The 18,814-nt window shown below is 55.8% G+C and overlaps 2 protein-coding genes across 4 annotated transcripts in view; one reads left to right on the forward strand and one right to left on the reverse strand.

Moving 5' to 3' along the window:
* TTC21A (tetratricopeptide repeat domain 21A) overlaps window positions 1-8,828 on the reverse strand; it is a 30,383-nt gene extending 21,555 nt beyond the window's left edge. For 2 of the 3 annotated variants that reach the window (XM_079933132.1, XM_079933131.1), the window contains exons 1-6: window positions 8,711-8,828; window positions 7,258-7,387; window positions 6,404-6,514; window positions 5,570-5,736; window positions 4,097-4,219; window positions 2,066-2,223 (exon numbers count right to left, since the gene is read on the reverse strand). In XM_079933132.1, coding sequence (XP_079789258.1) covers window positions 2,066-2,223; window positions 4,097-4,219; window positions 5,570-5,736; window positions 6,404-6,514; window positions 7,258-7,387; window positions 8,711-8,737 — 716 coding nt within the window. In that variant the 5' untranslated portion in view covers window positions 8,738-8,828. The remainder of the gene's footprint in view (window positions 1-2,065; window positions 2,224-4,096; window positions 4,220-5,569; window positions 5,737-6,403; window positions 6,515-7,257; window positions 7,388-8,710) is intronic. The other variant, XM_079933133.1, reaches the window with a different exon arrangement.
* An 87-nt stretch (window positions 8,829-8,915) lies between these two features.
* GORASP1 (golgi reassembly stacking protein 1) lies at window positions 8,916-18,215 on the forward strand. The gene is made up of 9 exons (XM_079933138.1): window positions 8,916-9,071; window positions 13,105-13,185; window positions 13,694-13,897; window positions 15,363-15,449; window positions 15,594-15,724; window positions 15,962-16,214; window positions 16,954-17,104; window positions 17,561-17,713; window positions 17,967-18,215. The coding sequence occupies exons 1-9, from the start codon at window positions 9,009-9,011 to the stop codon at window positions 18,212-18,214; spliced, it is 1,371 nt and encodes a 456-aa protein (XP_079789264.1). The 5' UTR covers window positions 8,916-9,008; the 3' UTR covers window position 18,215.
* The last annotated feature ends 599 nt before the right edge of the window (window positions 18,216-18,814 follow it).

Here is an 18,814-nt window from a genome sequence, read left to right on the forward strand (position 1 = left end):
CTTAATTGATGGTTACTCTAAATGACATATAAGATTCCAACACGATTAGGCACAGTCAACAGTCAAAGACTTCTAAGCATTTATGATGAATTTGAAGGCACTGGGAACCTCATAATTTGGAAATTAAAAGAAACTTTTAAAAGATGTATGGACTAAGAAAGAATCAGAACGAATGTTAGAAAATTCTTAGAACCAAAAGACACTGAAAATACTACTGAAGTATCCAAATGTGTAGATACTGTTTAATGGTACCTCTAGGGACATTCATAGACTTAAATGCTTATCTTCTAAAAGAAGATTGAGAATGGCCAGGCATCCAACCCAAGAGTCAGACAATAGCAACAGAGTAACTCCAGAGGAGGTAGTTGGCAGAAAATAATAAAGAGCAGAAAGTAATAAATTAGGAAACAAAGATAATAGCATCAACAAAACTCAAAGCTGGTTCTTTAAATGAAAGAGACAAATTATTTTAGTATCAGTGGAGAAAAATAAGAGAGAAGGAAAAAATGAACAATTTTTAGGGCTGAAAAGAGATACACACCTACAGAGAGCAGAGATTTAAAGAGCAATGGGGATATGTATAACTGACTCACTTTGTTATAAAGCAGAAACTAACACACCATTGTAAGGCAATTATGCTCCAATAAAGATGTAAAAAAAAAAAAAAGCAATGCGGGAGGGGCTTCCCTGGCAGTCCAGTGGTTAGGATGCCACGCTTCCATTGCAGGGGGCATGGTTTTGATCCCTGGTTAGGGAACTAAGATCCTGCATGCCCTGTGGTGTGGCCGGGGAAAAAAAAAAAAATTAAAGAGCAATGGGGGAACTCTATGAGCTGGGAAACCCTCCATGAGGGAAGGTGTCGGGTGTTGGACTCAACCCACTGGCACCAAACACCATCTCCCTGCAGGTGGATGCGGCAGGGCCTGGGCAGGGAGGCCGCACACACTCAAGGTTGAGGCCTTCAGCCAGGTGTTTCCAGGTATCCTGTGGGCCCAAGGCAGAGCCTCCAAAGCAAGCTCTTGACCCAGCTCCTGCCAAGGACACCGGCCAGGTGTCAACTGTGAGAGAGGGCTGCTGAGGACCTGCCCAGGTCTGGCACAGGCTGGAATCACTTTCAGTTTCCTACCAGCGCCTCTTTCTGAGACTCAAATTCCAGCTATCATCAGAGGAGTTATCATCCCTCCACAGGGAAGGAAGAGGTATGTTTGTGTTTTGTTTTATTTTTCCCACACACAACTTAGTAAAAACTTGTAGTGGTGACTCATGGTCACTCAGAAAAAAACGTAGTCCACTAACTCTTTTTAGGAAGAAAATTGGTACTGTACGTTTTAGGATTACTGTGATAAAAATAGTTAAAGCGTTTAGAGGTTAAAGAGATAAGCTTCAGTTATCTAGAAAATTCCATTCTACAAAACCCTCCATCAAACATCCCTCCCCTGAAGCCATCTTTATCTCTATTCACAGTGAAAGTGCTTCAGGATCACCCTATACTTGGCGTCTGGCTTCCACAGACCGCATAACTCTGGAACCCTAGGCTGTCTTCCAGATGCACTCAGCTTGCTACTAAAGTCTTCTCTCAGGCAACAATGACCTTTGTCCCCTGAAGTTTTTATTAACACATATCGCACCCACAGTTTTTAAAAGTAACTAATACAATAGTCCCTTTCTCCCTTTACTCTCCCCTACCCACCACTCCTCAGAGACAACTGCTCTTTACCCTGTAACTCTTGTTGCTTTGGGTTCCTTTGGTAGTTCCCTCCATCTCTCTCCTAAACACTATGCTTAGACCTCTTGACAGGCCTATTTCTTGATTCCTCCACTGCAGGTCTCTGCTGTCGGCTTCCTGCTATGACAGGTAAGTGTCTAGTTCACGTCCATCCTCCCTCTCCTCCCCCACCCCCAATGTCATAATGTCACTATTCATAACTCCTGTTGACAATACTGACTTTTGTGTCTTACTCCATCAAGTACACAGCAGCTCCCATCTCGCCTCTGTGTAAGATGGGAACGATTAGCCCCCTTGGCTAGCAAAGGAAGGAAATAGCAGGTTGGCCCCACTCCTCACCTGTGTCCCGTTTCTACCGTCTGCTCCCAGTCCTGCCGAGCCAAGAACAGCCGCATCTTTAGGACCAAGGCCGGCAGGAAACTGCCCCAGGCGACAGTGATCTGGTTCACCACCTCCAGGGCCCCCGAGTAGTTCTGCAGCATCATGAAATACGTTGCCTGTCGAAAGCCAAAGAAAAGAGTCCCACTGGTGCCCACGAAGGATGGAGGGGTGTCAGGGTCCCCACCAGGACAGGAGCAGAGCCTGACATGTGGGCAGGATCCATCACTCAGAGTGACAAATCAGGGTCCACAGCCATCTTGGGTTCCCTGAGAGACAAGGCAGGGGCTCCAGGAGACGGCTGAGCCCTGAGCAGGCCTGGGACAGAGCAAGGTCATGGGAGGGCCCCCCCGCCTCCCCACCCCCCACCCCCAGCGGAGAAGCTGGAGTTGCTGGGCACTTTCCAATTCCACATATGGCCCATCATTTCCCATTCACTTTCCTAAAATTCACCACTGAAAACTGCTCACTGGGCCAGTGCAGCAACTCAAGAGTCGGTTAGGGTTTGCAGGTAACCCTCCCCTCCCCACGGCAAGCCTGCGGTGCTTTTTCCGCTCTCAAGGCACACCTGGCTGGGGTCATGGCCTCTACAGGCAGCCAGCCACCAGGCTCTCCTGGGTGAGTCATGACACAGATGCCTGAGGGGCAGAGGGCAATGCTCCCAAAAGGCTTGAAATTGGACTCCGAAAGGATGGCTTCAGTTTACAGTAACCCTCCATTAAGAGACTTATTAAAAACAAGAGGAGGATTATTCTAAATAAAGATATATGCATAAACGTGTTCACTGTAGAACTCTTTCTAAGTGTATAACTAGAAACAATCTCAATATCCAAACAATAGGAGGCGGGGTCGGCAAATTACATTAGGCCCACACAACAGGGGCCTGGCTTTACACAGACATTCAGAATGACACATGCTTATGATATAACCTTACATGAAGAGAAAGAGACCAAACGGTAAGATGCCCTATGATTACAACTATATGAACTACCCACACTATCTCCCACCCCATGGTGGGTGCTGTGTGTGACCTCCTTCAGGAAAAGGGGAGTTGGACGCTGACAGCTCTTGGGGGAGTCTCCCTCCTGGGATCACCCGTGGCTGCAGGGAGCTGCCTGGTACCAGGTCACACACCTCCGCGAGGGGTAGGTCACACACCTCCGCGAGGGGCAGGTCACACAGTCAGCATCTTGTCAGTGAGGGAGTCAGTGAAGGGCCATCCCAGCTCCATAATTCCAAGCAGAGCCGGCTGAGGCCTTCACTGGAGCTGCTTCACAGCCCAAGTTCTCCCTCCTGCTTCTTTCACTTTCTCCACAAGTGTTGGTCCCAAGGGCATAACCTGCTAAACCTCCTGTGAGATAACCTCATGGCCTCTGCTCCCCAGAAAACCACCGAAGGCACACCCCGAACCAATGCGTAGAAGAAAGACTTGGACATGGCCCTAAAATGTTAACATGGGTTGTTCGGGGGTGGTAGGGCTAAGGATGCCATTTTAAATCACCTTTTGACCTTCTTAGACTTCTGGTTTTTTAATGAGTAACTACTCATTTTGTAAGAAAGGATATACAAACAGAAGAGGATAAGAGGATGGTTTTTCCATCATAGATTGATTCAACGAGGGCCACATCAGAAAAAGGAAACAATTTAAATTAAGGTCAGAAAATACAAAACACATACCTCCCTTCTCTTATGGCCACTAAGTGAATTTAACAGGTTAGATGAGAAAGTGTGAAAGAAAGATGCATAGAAAAGGGGCAGTGGGTGAAAACAAAAGGCAAAGAGACAAAGCCTGCCAGAGCTGAGGAAGCCTAGCCTCCAAGAAGACCCCACACAGGCAACGGAAACTCAAGATTGGGCAGGTAGCAGGGAGGACTGGAGCAGGCCCGGGGCTGTTCTGAGTCCCTGATGCTCTCCAGACCTTTGTTCCTCATCCACCAGCTGGGGGGTCTAGAGACTGAGGTCTCTGGGTGGGGACATTCTTGCCCCTCCTACCTTTCCCATCAGCCCCAGAACATCTTTGGTGTCCTGAATGCCATACTCGAGGTACTTGATGGATTTCTTCACAGTGTGGGGTTTGTCTGAGCTGAGGTCCACCCAGCCTCTGAGCACATAGCCCTGGCATAAGAACAAGGGGAAAGATGAAGTGCTTGGTCCTGTATCGCCTCCATCCAGACTGCCTCTCCTGCCCACATCCCGCCCTTTGTCATTCCACTCCCTGAGGCCCTGCTGGGCACCACTGCTCCCAGATCCCAGGCGAGTCCTGCTTTCTCCCTACAGGCCTTCACACCTCTTGTTCCTTCGTCTGGAATGCCCTTCCCAGTACGCGTCCCCCAAACCAAGTCCCTTCATCTGATTAACCACCACCAGTCTTTAAAACTCAGCCGAGGAGGCCCCTCCTGTAGGAGGCTTTCCTTGACTGGAATCCAGGCTGGGTTGGGGCCCTCCCTATGACCCCCATGGTTCTCTTGCCCCTTATGGAGGCACTACCACCTGTCTTGTCATTGCGTGTTTATTTTACACTGGGGTCAGGGCGCCAGGGTAGGGCCACTCCAGCTGTCTCCACTTCTTAGACCAGCACAGGGCCCAGCCTGCATGGGAAGCCGGGAATGCCCTCTGAGCGGGCAAGTGGCCATACTGAGCTCATGGGCCTTGGTGGCTCCCCTTCAGCCTTCACCCTGCCTCGCCTGGCAGGTGCCACAGGCCAGGTCCAGGAGGCAAGGTTAGAGGGGTGCTTGGAAGACCCTGCCCTGAAGCATCTCTCACGGCCTAGAGCAGGTTTCTCAATTCTTTTCCATTACTGCCCTCCTAAGGAGACTTTTTAGTCATTTCTCCCCTAATCGTTCCCTCCCCCTCCAAGAAATTTTAATATCACAGATATACCGTTTATGTACTGTGTTTATATCTGTGTTTTATATACAAACAGTGAGGTTTTTTTCACCCCCTCCTCCAATAACCAATTTTCACCCCCTTGGGGGGCTGGGGGTGATATATACCCTGCTGAGATGCATGGCTTAGACTGAGGCTTTTAATTCTACCATGAGTACAATTCTACAGCACATGACATCCACTGCATATGAGATCTTCTGTGTGAGCCACCACTGACACCTAGCAGATCACTGCAAGGAAGGAATACAGGCCCAGTGTAGTCAGCTCACCTAGTTTTTCAAAAGAACCAAGAAATCTGGACTTTTAGGTAAAAAATCTTCTGATTTCTAAATGTCAGCAAACTAATTCAAGATTTTAAAAATATATAGTGCAGGCCATAAAACCTATCTGCAATCGGACTCTATGGACAAAGGCCAGTGTGTAGTTGTCTACACCCTGAGCCAGCATGGGTCTTGTTGGTGTCTGGGTGTGGCCCTCCCCCAGCCCCAGGGCCCTCCATGGGAGTAAGGGCCACCCTTTAGGATGTGTTTGGACACTGCTTTCTTTGGCTGTTGCCCCCATAATGCCCAGGGCTGGTACCTCTCTGGAGCTGCTGGAGACCTTCAACGTGCGGTCAATGTATTCCTTGGCCTTGTCATGGCGGCCCATGAGCCACAGGAAGAGGCCGGCATAGTACAGGGCAGTCCCGCTGGCTGTCTTGCGGATTTCCTTCAGGCTGCTCTCAAGTTCCTGAATCGCTTCTCGGTCTGGGAATCCGAGAGAGAGGAGGAAGGGGACAAGTTAGGATGGGGAGGTCTGTCTGGCCCTGCCTGTCCACGCTCTGGGCCTCCCTCAACACACGGAGCCAACTACACGACAGCCCAGGGCCTGGGAACCAGGAACACTGGCCCGTGTGATGCCACAGGAGCTGCCCAGCCCTGGAACTGGGTTTGCTGGCTGAGATTTATCTTTTCTCCTCTGTGCCCAGCAGTTTGCTGGGCAGACAGATCAAACCTGAACCCCCCACCTCAGGCCCAAAATCCATTCCGGGTGAGGAAATTGTAGTTTGTACGTAGTTTCTTAGAATCTCTTCCTGACTCTAGAGAGGTGCAGATGAGGGGCAGAATTTTTTATTTTGGCTTGGTTGTTCTCGACAAGATCTTGGCAAGGGAAACCAGGGTGTCTCCCCAGCTCTCGGGATGTGGAAGGAGGACCCCTCCCACTGTCATGCTTTCTGCCTGCGGCTCCCACTCAATTGGGCCTGGGCACGGGGTCTTCTTTGAGGTCTCCATGGGGAGGGGAGGGGAACCACTCCTCACAGCATCTGCAGTCTCGAGTGCACACACCTCCTGCAGCCCAAGAGGGGCTATATCTCTGGAGTGGGGCTCTCTTTTCCCCACTGGGCCAGGCCTGGCTGAGCATGGCTGCACTCACCGATGGTTTCACAGCACTTGTGAGCATAAATGAGAGCCATGACGGAGCACAGGGACACATCTGGGTGATTCTGGATGCTCTCTAGGCTGCTGATGGCATCCTGGATGCGCTCTGTGAAGACAGCCCAAGTGGTTATTCTCTGGGGCTCCATGCTCAGAGGGCAGGAGGCTCCATGGCAGACACAGGGCTGACCCAAGGCTTGGTACCACCTGACCCAAGACTTGGACTAACTAGTCCAAAAGGTCACTAGTGGCCCAAGTTCCCTGAAGACTGAAGCTTCCTGAAAGGGCTGCTGGTGCCATGGTCCAGGAGTATGCACAAGGATTCCTGTAGGTCGGTTCTGAAGAAGGACCTCTGTGCATTCCCAGCTAGCTGCTCAGCTATATTTATCCTTCCATGTCCACTGACATTGGCCATGGGCAGCTCAGCTGGCCCCCCGCCCAGGACGACCTTCTAAATGTCAGTGAGTCGCACCTCCACGGGCCCCACTTCTCTCCCTGCTCCTGTCCCACACCTGCCTGTGGCCACACCTACCACTTCCTCCTTTTTCTGCACTACTGGCTCTCAGTTTCCAAGCCTGGGATTGGTTCAATAATCTTGCAGTCATCTTTCCCCCCACTCATTTTACAGATAGGGAGACTGAGGTGCAGAGCAGGGGTAGCGAGGTCTCTAAGGTCTCAAAAGTGAACTAGATATGGATTACATTCTGTGGATTAACCTGGGAATCTAGCTACTGAGTATAAGACTTTTTCCATGGGAACATGATTGGGGTAGAAGTAGGCATCCAGGTGGAGCCAGCACATTAGTGCTGGGCTAGTGCCTGAGGTCAGAAGGCAACACTGACGAGTCCCTACCTTCTCTGAGGACTCCATAGGCTTTAAAGAACTGCAGCACTGGGTCATTGCTGAATTTTTCCAGGCCCACGGCCGCGGCCTGCTGCACATGGCGGAAGTACTTTTCTTGGCTGTAATAAATGATCCCAGCCTGCGAGGAGGAAGACACAGTTGCAATAGTCCCAGCCCCTTTTCTGTCTGTTCTGACCTGCTCCCTCCCCTAGTCCCTTCTCCTCTTCCAATTCTGTAAAGAGAAGAGAAAGAATATTCAGACCTCATCCCATTCCTCCCCAGCCCCAGGAACAGCTCCATACAGTTTTCTTGGGAAGGAGTTTGGAGATGTTTGTTTTGGAATTAACCACAGATTCTGGTTCAAATGTGATGGGGAGTTCAACTCAGGTTTTGCCTTAGGAAGGGAATAAGGGGGAAGAAAGTGAACCGATAATAAGAATCATGACGCCAGTACTTAGAGGTACAAGTTATTGTGGGCTAACCACCTGTGGGGGAGTGTACAAGGGCTTTACGCCCATCATCTATGCATTATCCTCTCCATATCCTTCATGGTTAAGGAAGCCGAAGCCCATGAAGGCTGTGGCTTGACAAAGGTCACATAGTAAGAGGCGCTGAGATTTCAAAGTGAAGTCTCACTTCCCCTAAGGTTTGTGGGTGCCGGGGTTGGGGACAGATGTGGTTGGATTGTGAACAGGCTTGTGGGCCATATGAAAGAGCCCAGACACCATCCTGAGGGTAATAGGAAGCAGCTGGAATGGTTTTAAGCGTTGAACACGGTGGGGGGGCGGGGGATGTACTCAGGTGTGTGTTTTTGCAAACACTCTGGCTTGTGTGTGTGTGTGTGTGTGTTGGGGTGGTCGTGGATGTTGGTGGCGGTGGTGGTGGTGGTGGCGGTGGTGGTGGGGGACTGCTGGTGAAGAGAGCTGAAGCAGAGAAACCAGTTGGGAAGGGGACTGTTGCGGGTGCCCAGAGGGGAGATGGTGGTGATCCTGGACTAGGAGATAAAAAGTGGGTGATCTCAGGAGACATTTAGGAGCTGATACTTCCTGCCGATAGACAGGATCTAGAGATTAGTATGGGAAAGAGTAAAGGCTGGGGGAGCAAATGGTGGTGCGATCCACTGAGGTGAAGGACCCAGAAGAGGCACAGACAGGGGAAGGGGAGATAATGGCTAGGTGATGGAGCTGGGTTTTTATGCTTTGGTTTGGGGCAGCTCGGGGATAGGACTGGGTGGGGATGATGACTGTGGGCTCAGAGAACACTAGAGAGGATTCGCTTGCCACGGAGAGTGAGGCGAGAAGGGACGAAGGCAGCCTGAAGAGGCCGGGGACAGCGAAAGGCGGGTAGCGGAGGCAGCACGAGCGGTCAGAGAGGTAACAGGAGAGCTGCAAGGCGCGGGGGTCACCAGGCCAGGGGCGGAGAGTCCCGGAGGGAGCGGCTGGGCAGTGCCCGGGCCACGCACCATAAGGGAGGAATCATTGATGCTCATCTCCGGGCACCTGCGGCTCCGAGTCCGGGTCTGGTGGTGCCTCGCGGAGCGGGATTCCCGAGTCAGAGTCCCGGTCGCGCCTCTCGCGGCCTGCTGTTGGAGGCGCGCGCGTCCTTGGAAACGGAGCAGCCGGCCGCTCTCTAAGGGCGTCAGTTAAGGGTGGGCGTGGCCAGGCACCCACGTGACAAGGCGCGGGTAGTCGAGCGCCGAAAGGGTGAGTACGCTGGTGGCGCCGCGGTCCCGGGCACCGGCGCCCGAGCCGACAGTGGCCATGGGCCTGGGCGCCAGCGCCGAGCAGCCCGCGGGAGGCGCCGAGGGCTTCCACCTGCACGGGGTGAGTGGCCCCTGCGGCACCGGTGGCCTTGGCATGGCGTCCCCACCAATGTGCGGGGGACGTCCGATCACCGGCCTGGGGGCGGTAGAGGCGGGGTCTCGGCCTTAGTGCGGCCGCCCGGGGGAGAGTGATGCCCCTTCCCGGTAGGAGACGCCGGCAAGAGATGGCGCCACGGCACTCCTGGGCCCCGGCCCGTCTGCGGCCGCGGGTCGGCCCGGCGCCAGCCCCAAGTGCCAGCTCTGCAGGAAGCTGGAGCGTTTCCTGGTCGTGTCGGGCCGCCCCGGAATGGCACTTCTCCCGGTTGAAGAGTGAAAGCACCAGGTCCAGTCGGGACGCATTTGTGCACTTGTATGATCACATTTATGATCGCCTGTTGTGCACTGCGCTTGTTACTGGGCCTGGGGAGAGAGCCAGCTAAGCCCAGGGCCCGGCTGTCCCCGCCCTTGGATCCAGGGGGTCGGGGTAACCGAGTGGACGCCAGCTGCGGGGGAGCCTGCCAGCGCGCATGTTGCCTGTGGTGGGGTCGAAGACCGATGAGAACCAGCCCGGGAAAGTGGGAGCGGGAGAGCCAAGAGAATGCGGCAGAGGGCTCGGGGAGAGAGTTTGCGGGGGATGGTGGGGGGAGGGCTCCCCGGTGGAACATTGCGGAGAAGCGCGGTAAGGCCGCGGCTGATAATGTGCCTTCGGTGTCGCCACAGAGGTCCCGGGGAAAGTGGAGATAGAGTGGGTTCCTAGAGCCTGAAGGTGAGGAGAGGGGCCCGCAGCAAGATGGAGATTTGGGGTGATTTGTACTGCGGAGAAGGAGGGGTTGTAACAGAGCTGAGAGGGGCAGGAGAGTGTCCGTCCCCGGCGCGCCGCGGGGCAGGACTCCCTTCTCCCTTGTGCACGGTGGATGGCAGCAGAGATGGGGGTAGGCAGACAGGCTTGTCAGTTTGGTGCCTGGCTGTTGAGCGGTGTCTGCATTGTGATGGGAGGCTCTGTTAACAACTATGAGGGAGGGGGGCAGCTAAAGAAGAGGTTTCCTAAAAGGAAAGCCAGGATGGCTTCAGGACCCAGAGGTAACAGAATCTGTGCTTGGTGGTGGGCTTTCCCTAGTGGACGTCATGGTGAGGCACCGGACAGAAAAGGTGGACAGTGAAATGCATGCAGCCAGGAAGAGTCTTCCAACAGGTTTGATGGAAGGCAAATTGAAGATGTCGACAATGGGGGGTGGGGTGGTGGTGGTGATGGTAAGAGTGAAGATGGGAAGGGCCTGCTGGAGAGGGACAGAATGGAGAGACTGGGGAATTGGAGGTCTTCATTCACAAAACAGTTTTTTTTCCCCCCGTTTCATACGTGTAGTTTTATTTAGTTGATGTACAATATTATATATGTGTACAATATAGTGATTCACAATTTTTAAAGGTTATACTCCATTTATAGTTATTATAAAATATTGGCTGTATTCCCTGCGTTGTACAGTATATCCTTATAGCCAAAACAGTGATTTTGAGCACATATGCTGTGGCAGGTAGAGTTCCAGGCACTGAACATAAAGCAGTGAGCAGAAAAGATATTGTCCCTTTTCTCATGGAGTTTACATTTGGATGCCAGCAGAGAGGGAAGGGAGACAGACAGGAAATATATGGTAGGTGGTGATCATTGCTAGCAAGAAAAATAAAGCAGAGTGAGGGGATCCAGAGTGATGAGTGGGTGCTCTTGTATACAGGGGTCAGGAAAGGCCTCTGATCAAGTCACGTTTGAACAGACACCTTGGAAGGAAGTAAGGACAATACAGATATTTGGGGGAAGAGCGTTCTGGGCAGAGGGAGGCCCTGAGGTGGGACTGTGTTTGCTGGGCTTGAGGAGAAGCAAGGAGGTGGGGTTGGTGTGCTTGGGTGGCGTGGCCCATGTGAGGAGAGTGCTAAAGGTTGAGGCCAGGTTGCTTGGGGCCTTGCGTTTTGTCCTGAGGATTTAGGATTTTATGCTGAGCTGTGGAGCCATTGGGAGGTTTTAAGTGGAGGTGTGACACTGCCTCCTAAACATTTAAAAAAAAAACGAAGAGCAAGTGTGCTGCCTTCCCTAAATATTGGCGTTCCCACGGTGTGCTGGGCATGGTGGAGGAGTCACTGTCCTCGGCAGTGGACAGGAGCAGACTCTGGGTCGGATTTCCTGGGGTCAGGCTGTTGCTGAATAACTGAGTGCTTTTCCTCCCCTGTCAGTTGGGGTTAGTGAGACGGTTAAATGACAGGGGAAGCAGGTGGTGCAGTCTTCTGGCACCCAGCCAAGCCTCAGAAGGGGTAAACTGCCATCCTTGTTTATCACTCTAGGTGCCCTGATGGGAGATACAGGGGGCAGGGGGAGTGTTATGAAAGCAGCACTCGTTGTGGGGCTGCGGGATCTGGGGTGATGGGAACGCCCAAGGGAGAGCCAGACAGAGGGGACGCTTGTTGCGGGGCCGGGGGTGCGGTGGGCAGCACCGCAGGTGATTTCCGCTGTGGAGCCATAGTGGGTGATGACAAGGCCCAGAGCAAGGGACCTTGACAAGGCCAGACTGAGGACAAGGCCACAGGAGAGGGGAGGTGGAGGCGCTGGGTGGGCTGGGAGAGGGCCGGGCCTGCGCACTGGGGGCCCCAGCCTCTGAGTCTCATTAATGATGGAGGTTGGCAGACACAGTGTTGAGGAGGGTAGAGGGCAACCGGCCTCTGGAGTGGGGGCCTTACCCGAGGGAGGTGGAGTGGCCCAGAGCAGGGAGGAGCAGCTCCCCGCCAGCTCTCCCTGGCGAACTGTCCTCTGATTCTCCAAAGACCCCTCGTCCCAGCTTCCCCCTGAAGGGACGGAGGGGCAGGCTCCAAGCAGCTGCTCTCTGGGCCAGGCCAACTAGGGCTGGAGTTGGTTTCTGGGCTCATTCTCACTGGAAGCCATGGCAGCTTCTGGAGGTGGCAAGGTGGGGCTCCGTCGGTTCCACTGCCGGGAGGGAGCCCTCATTCCAGGGGTGAACTGGCCTTGATCCATAGCCTCAACGGTGAGCTCTCCTTCAGTGTGGGGACTCCAAGACTGGAGGGGCTAGTGGGTGGCAGAAGCCATGGGGGCCTTCCCCTCAAGGAAGCATCCGGAACCTGAGGCCACATGAGCCCTGTGCCCTGTGGGCTGCTGGCCTGGCTGGTGCCTGACCAACAGGGCATCAAGTGCTCACAGCCAAAGGCCCGAGGGTGTGGGGCCCATATTCGGTCCAGACCTGGGGATAAAGGCTGCATTGTTTGAGCAAAGCTCTGTGAATGGGGCCTTTGAGATGGATTTCCACCATAGCTGCAAGCCTGGTTGTGGTGTTTTTGGAGACAGCAGGGAGTTCGGGAGTTGAGGGCAGGGCAGGAGCCCCTTGGGCTGGGAATGGCCGCTGGAGGAGCTGTCCTGTGTGGGGAGGTTGGATGGTGAGGGGACTCTGCGCTGCTCACTAGGCTCCCTGGCTCAGGCTCATTCCAGACTCTGGGGTCTGCTCTCCTCAGCCACCCCTCCTCAACAGCTCCTATCGCCCCACCTGTGGAACTGGGCCAGGATCTGTCACCACAGGGTCAGGGGCTCTCTGGGATCTGGCCACAGGCTGCCTTCTGCACTCTGTCTTTCTGGGCATGGCCCTGGCTCCATCCATCCTGGGGCACTCCCTTCCTGTCCACATCTAAACATTTCTGGTAAACCCTTCTGGCTTTCCAGCAGCCCCAGCCCAGGCTTCTGGGGCAGCCATCTGTGTCACCCTGTCTCCGTGTGGCCTACTGCTCTGGGTTCTCCTATGAGGCATCTCTGGAAGCATCTGTGGATCATACTCAGGAAAGAGTCATTTTCCGAAAGAGGAAAACCTGTGCCCAGGAAGGTAGTGAGAGAAGATGGAGTGAACCTTGACCATGCCCATGTGTGGCCTGCCTGGAACGGTTCACATGCTGGTGTCTCTGTCCTCGCCGGGACACGGGGAGTGGTGATGGTTTCTAGAATTGACGGCTGGGGGCTTCTGGGAGAGTCCCAGGGTCAGCGCAGTGACCGTGGCCTCTGTGCAGCACAGGTGCAGGAGAACTCCCCCGCCCAGCAGGCAGGCCTGGAGCCCTACTTCGACTTCATCATCACCATCGGGCACTCAAGGCTGGTGAGGCCCCCCTTCTGCCTCTGCTTTGCTTGTGTGTGTCTCCTGCTGTCCCACAGGGGCCCCAGCCCTGCTCCTGCCTCCCTTTTCTGCTGAAGGGAGGCTGAGCCCCATCTCCCCTTCTTCCTGAGCCTGATGGGGGCCCTGCCTGGAGCTCAGCTCCCGGGCTCTCAGGGGTGGGCTGGAGCAGGTGGACTCCTGGCACTGGCTGCAAGGTCTGCGGGGTCTGCCCAGAGGGGCCTGAGAAGTGTGAGAGCTCTGGAAGGGGCAGCTCAGAGTGGGCAGCGCTGCAATGCTCTGGACCCCGGGGGCTCTTTGCTTACTTTGTTGTGTTCTCCGGGGGGACTGAAGGAGGAAGGTTTAGCAGGGCTTGGGGGTGCTGGGGGTCACAGTGGCTGCAGGCCCAGCCCAGCCACCAAGGCCCTTGCCCCATCTCAGACCCAGACTTGTCTGGGGGGCCTGGCCGGGTGTGTGTGGGGGGGTCCGGGAGTCAGCCCCGCTGCCCCTGCAGAACAAGGAGAATGACACGCTCAAGGCCCTACTGAAGGCCAATGTGGAGAAGCCGGTGAAGCTGGAGGTGTTCAGCATGAAGACCAATAAGGTTCGCGAGGTGGAGGTGGTGCCCAGCAACATGTGGGGCGGCCAGGGCCTGCTGGGCGCCAGCGTGCGCTTCTGCAGCTTCCGAAGGGCCAGCGAGCATGTGTGGCACGTGCTGGTGAGTGGGCGAGGCGTATGGGATGGGTGTGTGGTGGGGGCCTCCCGGGAGAGGCCAGCAGACAGTGGGTCTATTAGAGGGTCCCAAGGGCAGGGTGTGGTCTCCCCTTTCCAGTGTCCCAGAGAGCGCAACTCCTCTCAGCCCAACAGTGCCCTGTGACTTAGGGCATTTTCTTACCCTCTAGACGTTGGCTGCTTCTTTGGAAAGGTGGGGACGCCATCTGCTGGAAGCTTGGTTGTACTGCCAGAAGGCTGCTGCTGCGGCTGCTTTAGTCTTTATCTAAAAGAGTGTTTTTTTCTGGTGTAGTCTAGGGGAGGGGTCCCCAACCCCAGGGCCGCGGACTGGTACCGGTCCCCAGCCTGTTAGGAACCAGGCCTCACAGCAGGAGGTGAGCAGCAGGCGAGCCAGCAAAGCTTCATCTGCTGCTCCCCGTCGCTCGCGTTACCGCCTGAACCGTTAACACCCCCGCCGTCCATGGAAAAATTGTCTTCCACAAAACTGGTCCTTGGTGCCAGAAGGGTCGGAGACCCGCTGCTCTAGGATATTATGATTTTTCTTGGCAGGTCCCCTGAGAGCACCCTTGGGCACTGGGCTGGTGCCTGGGGTCTGAACCTTAATGAATCTCTGTGACTGAGTTGTCACAGATGTTGCTGTTAGTGTTCGTTCACAGACACACATGCACACGTGACATGCAGTCACTGATGGGGCCCAAGTTCTTGAATGCTCGGTCCTACGGCTTGATGGACAGAGGGTGCCCTGAGCTGGACACTGGCTGATTTGGTTTCTAGCCCCCCCTATTGCTCACTGACTCCTCGTGGGAGCCTTCTCAACCTTTTCAGCCAGCCTCAGTTTGTCCATAAGTGCAATGGGGGTGGTGATACAAATCCCTCTATATTTCCCGGGAGATTGGGGGTTGGGTAGTGGAGCTTTCCAAGGGAGAAGGCAATCCTCGTACCCACTTCTCACCACCCTCTCCTTCAACCTCCCCCCACCCACCACCCCATGGGTCTTCAGTTCTGTGCCTGCAGCCGTAACAGCAATGCAGTTGGGCACTTACTGTGGGCCAAGGTGTGGTTTTCATTCTGTGCATATATTATTTTTTTTAATCTTCTCAGCAACTCTTGAGTGAGCACTACATATCCCACTTTTAATTGTGGGGAAACTGAGGCCGAGGGGTTAAGTGTTTGTCCATAGCGCCCTAGCTAGCCGCTGGTGGAGCCAGGAGTTGGACCTAGGTGGTCAGATGCGGGAGCTCCTGCCTGTGGCACGGTGCTGCCCTCTGCTGGACAGGCTGTGGACCGGGGGAGGCAGGGGAACCAGGGGCTGGGCTGGGAGAGTCTGGACTTGAGGTCCTGGCCTGGGGACAGAGGACAGGTGGAGAGGCAGCTCCTGGAGAGGCAGCTTCCCACCCGCCGCCCCCCAGAAGCAAGGCCGATAGTTGGATAGTTTGTGATTCTTTCCTCAGGATGTGGAACCCTGTTCCCCTGCCTCCCTCGCTGGCTTGCGCCCCTACACCGACTACGTGGTTGGCTCAGACCAGATCCTCCAGGAGGTAAGGAACCACACATAGCCTTCCCCCCCGGCCCCCTGGATGGGGCGTGGAGAAGTGGGTACTGTCCATGAGAAGCGTCTTGTCTTGTGAGGCTTCCCATCCCAGGGTGGGAGCAGGGCTCAGGTACCATGTTGTCTGTCGTAGTCCGAGGACTTCTTCTCACTCATTGAATCCCATGAGGGGAAGCCCTTGAAGCTGATGATTTATAACTCCGAGTCCGACTCCTGCCGGGAGGTGACTGTCACTCCCAATGCAGCCTGGGGAGGAGAGGGCAGGTATTTCCTGGGGTTGCAGGGCTGCAGGGTGGGGCCCTGGTGGGGCCGTGGGGGACCCTGGCCATTGGGCATGGACCTGGAGTCCCATGGTGGGGATGGAGGGATGGGCCCTGGGCCCAGGGGTCCTGAGGCTGACAGTTGGTCCATGAGGCCCCCTCATTGCTGGTGTATGGGGGTGGCAGGGATAGGAAGGGCTGTGGGACAAGCCCCGGAGTGAATGTTTCCGGTCTTCGGCAGCCTGGGCTGTGGTATCGGCTATGGTTATCTGCACCGGATCCCAACCCAGCCTCCCAGCCACCACAAGAAGCCATCTGGTGTCCCACCACCTGGTGTCCCGCCACCTGGTATCCCACCACTTGGTGTCCTGCCGCCTGGTGTCCCGCCGCCTGGTGTCCCGCCGCCTGGTGCCCCACCACCTGGACCCACCCCGCAGGACTCTCCTGCCCCTTCTGGCCTGGAGACAGGCTCCAGGCAGGGTGACTACGTGGAGGTACGTGGGGAGCACCTGCCAGCTGTGGTGAGAGGGGAGCTTCATGTGGGCAGAAGGGCCTGCAGCTGGGAAGAGGAGACTGGGGCTGTCCTCACTGGGGGCCTGCCTGCAGAAGCCTTGGGAGGCCCATCTGCTTGTGGGACCCAGTGGGAGAAGATGGGCCCGTCCTGGGACAGCGGAACCTACTTCGGTTCTCCTGCCACTGGGGTCTGGAGGTGAGGGTAGTGTGAGGCACTGGTTGTCATTTTCATTTCATGACTGGGAAACTAAGGCCCAGAGGTGGGCAGAGCCTTGTTCTGTGCCTCCGTGAGTCTGTGGTAAAGTTAGGCCAGGGGCTGGGTGTCTGTCTGGGTCTGCAGCCAGATCGTGGCTCTTGAGAGGTCCCCCAAGTGCCTCTGGGCATTGGGCTGGTGCCTGGGGTCTGCACGGGGGCCCTTGGGGACTGCTCTCCAGGCATGGACTCTTCCTGTGGGTCATGGATGGGGCTCCGTCTGGTGGGCCCTTGGGGCTGCTCAGCAGAGTGGGAAGGGTGCCCCGAGTCCATGTCCGCACTGCACGGGAGGCCAGCCAGGCCCCTCTTGCCTGACTTCACATCTGCTGTAGAGGAAGCGTTAGATGCCCAGGGCTGTTTGCTCCCTTGGGCTGAGTGGTGCTCCCGGTGGGTGTGAGCTGGCGGTTAGGTTTGACTACCCTGTCCAATAGGCCCCTCCTGTTCCTTTTTTTCCCTGGCTCCCTGTAGGCCCTGCTGCAGGCACCTGGCTCCTCCAAGGAGGAACAGCTCCCTGGGCCCAAGAGTCCTGGCCATGGCACTCCAGACCTTGGCGACCTTCCCCGTTCCATGGAGATTCCTCTTCAGCCTCCGCCTCCACTGCAGCGAGTCATGGACCCAGGTACCGAGCAGGCTGAGAGGAAGCTGAGGGCCTGCAAGCCCTGTGCTGGAGCAGGTCCCGGGCTCTGGGCTGGACTTCAGCAGACCCACTGAGCCCTCCTATCTGATATCCGCCAAGATAACTGCAGGTGATCCAATCAGTATACGGATGGCAAGACTGCCGTCCAGAGGAGAGAGGGGGCCTGCTCAAGGTCACACAGCACACTAGGCACAGAGCAGGGTCTGGGCCCTCTGCCACTGGGCTATTCCCATGATACCCAACCCCAGGCCCCTTTCTTTCCTCAGAAACCAGCAGTGGGGAACCTCTGGGGTTGGCTGGGGGCATTGCCACGGGCTGAGGAGGTTACAGTCTCTGGCCGGGCCAGATGCCCCAGGAACAGGGCGCCGTGAGCCCAGGGCGCTGGCCTTCCAGTGGTCAGGGTTTTGTTCTGGCAGAGAACTGTGCACCTTCCCCTAGGCTTCCTGGACGTGTCCGGCATCTCCCTCATGGACAGCAGCAACGCCAGCGCCTGGTCTGGGCTGCCCTCCTCCACAGAGCTGACCTCCACTGCGGTCTCAGCCTCAGGGCCGGAGGACGTCTGCTCCAGCAGGGGTTCTCGTGAGCGTGGTGGTGAGTGGCCGGCCGGCACCTTCGGAGGCCTTCTGGGAAGGACCCCGGGTTGTGGGGAAGGCGGCCCTGAGTCTCTCAGCTGGGTTAGAGGCTGGCCTGCATGTGGAATGCAGCCGCATCAAGGCATTTGTACGCTAAAGCGCCCATCCCCCATCAACGCTGGGGGTGGGAGTTGAGGGTCAGCGGGGTTACTGCCCCAGGCCACACTGGCCCTGGTCTGTGGGCCTCCTCAGCTCCACCCCGTGTGTTTCAGGTGAGGCCACCTGGTCCGGGTCAGAGTTTGAGGTCTCCTTCCCAGACAGCCCAGGCGCCCAGGCGGACCACCTGCCTCAGCTGACACTTCCCGACAGCCTCACCTCTGCAGCCTCACCAGAAGATGGGCTGTCTGCTGAGCTGCTCGAAGCCCAGGCTGAGGAGGAGTCAGCAAGCACAGAGAGCCCAGATTTCGGGGCACAGGCTGAGGGGGCAGCCAGCCAGGCACAGCTCTCCCCCCCAGAGTAACACCCCAGGCACTAAGAAGGGCCTCTGATGGCATTTCATGAGGCCCAGAAGTGGGAGGCAGCTCAGGCCACACTGCGTGGCCAAGCCCCCTGCATTACGCTTCCTAGGCTGCTGCTGACAGGGGGTGGGGGGTGGCGTGGCTTGTGTCCACTCAGACGCTACTGGTCTCCAAGAGGTGACCTCCCAGCATTCATTCTGCCTGATGGTCCTGCCTTTGGGGAATTGGCCACTTGTTTGAGAATCTCAAGTACTTTTGGGGTAGTAGGGGCTGGGAGTAGCACCCAGGTTAAATAAGTTTTCCAGGAGATAGGGTCGGAGAGCAAAGGATTCTTTGCCGCTCGGGTAGGGTGTGGAACTTCAGTGGCCGCGGGCCTTGGGGAAGGGCATCTTTTGGCCATGTACCCACTGCTTGCTCCTGCTCTGTGAGTGCACAGAAGGTAGCAGAGTCCAGGCACCATGAGGTGTGAAGATGGGGTGAGGGACGAAGGGGTTGGTGTGGAGTGTTTGCCTAATCGCTCTGTAGGGCTTGCAGTGATTCTTTCCACAGAGCTCAGCCAGCTCTATCTGTAATGAAAGGCACCCCAAGCCCTGGGGACCCCT

This window comes from Stenella coeruleoalba (assembly GCF_951394435.1).
Source record: "Stenella coeruleoalba genome assembly, chromosome: 10".
In the NCBI taxonomy this organism is placed as follows: domain Eukaryota; kingdom Metazoa; phylum Chordata; class Mammalia; order Artiodactyla; family Delphinidae; genus Stenella; species Stenella coeruleoalba.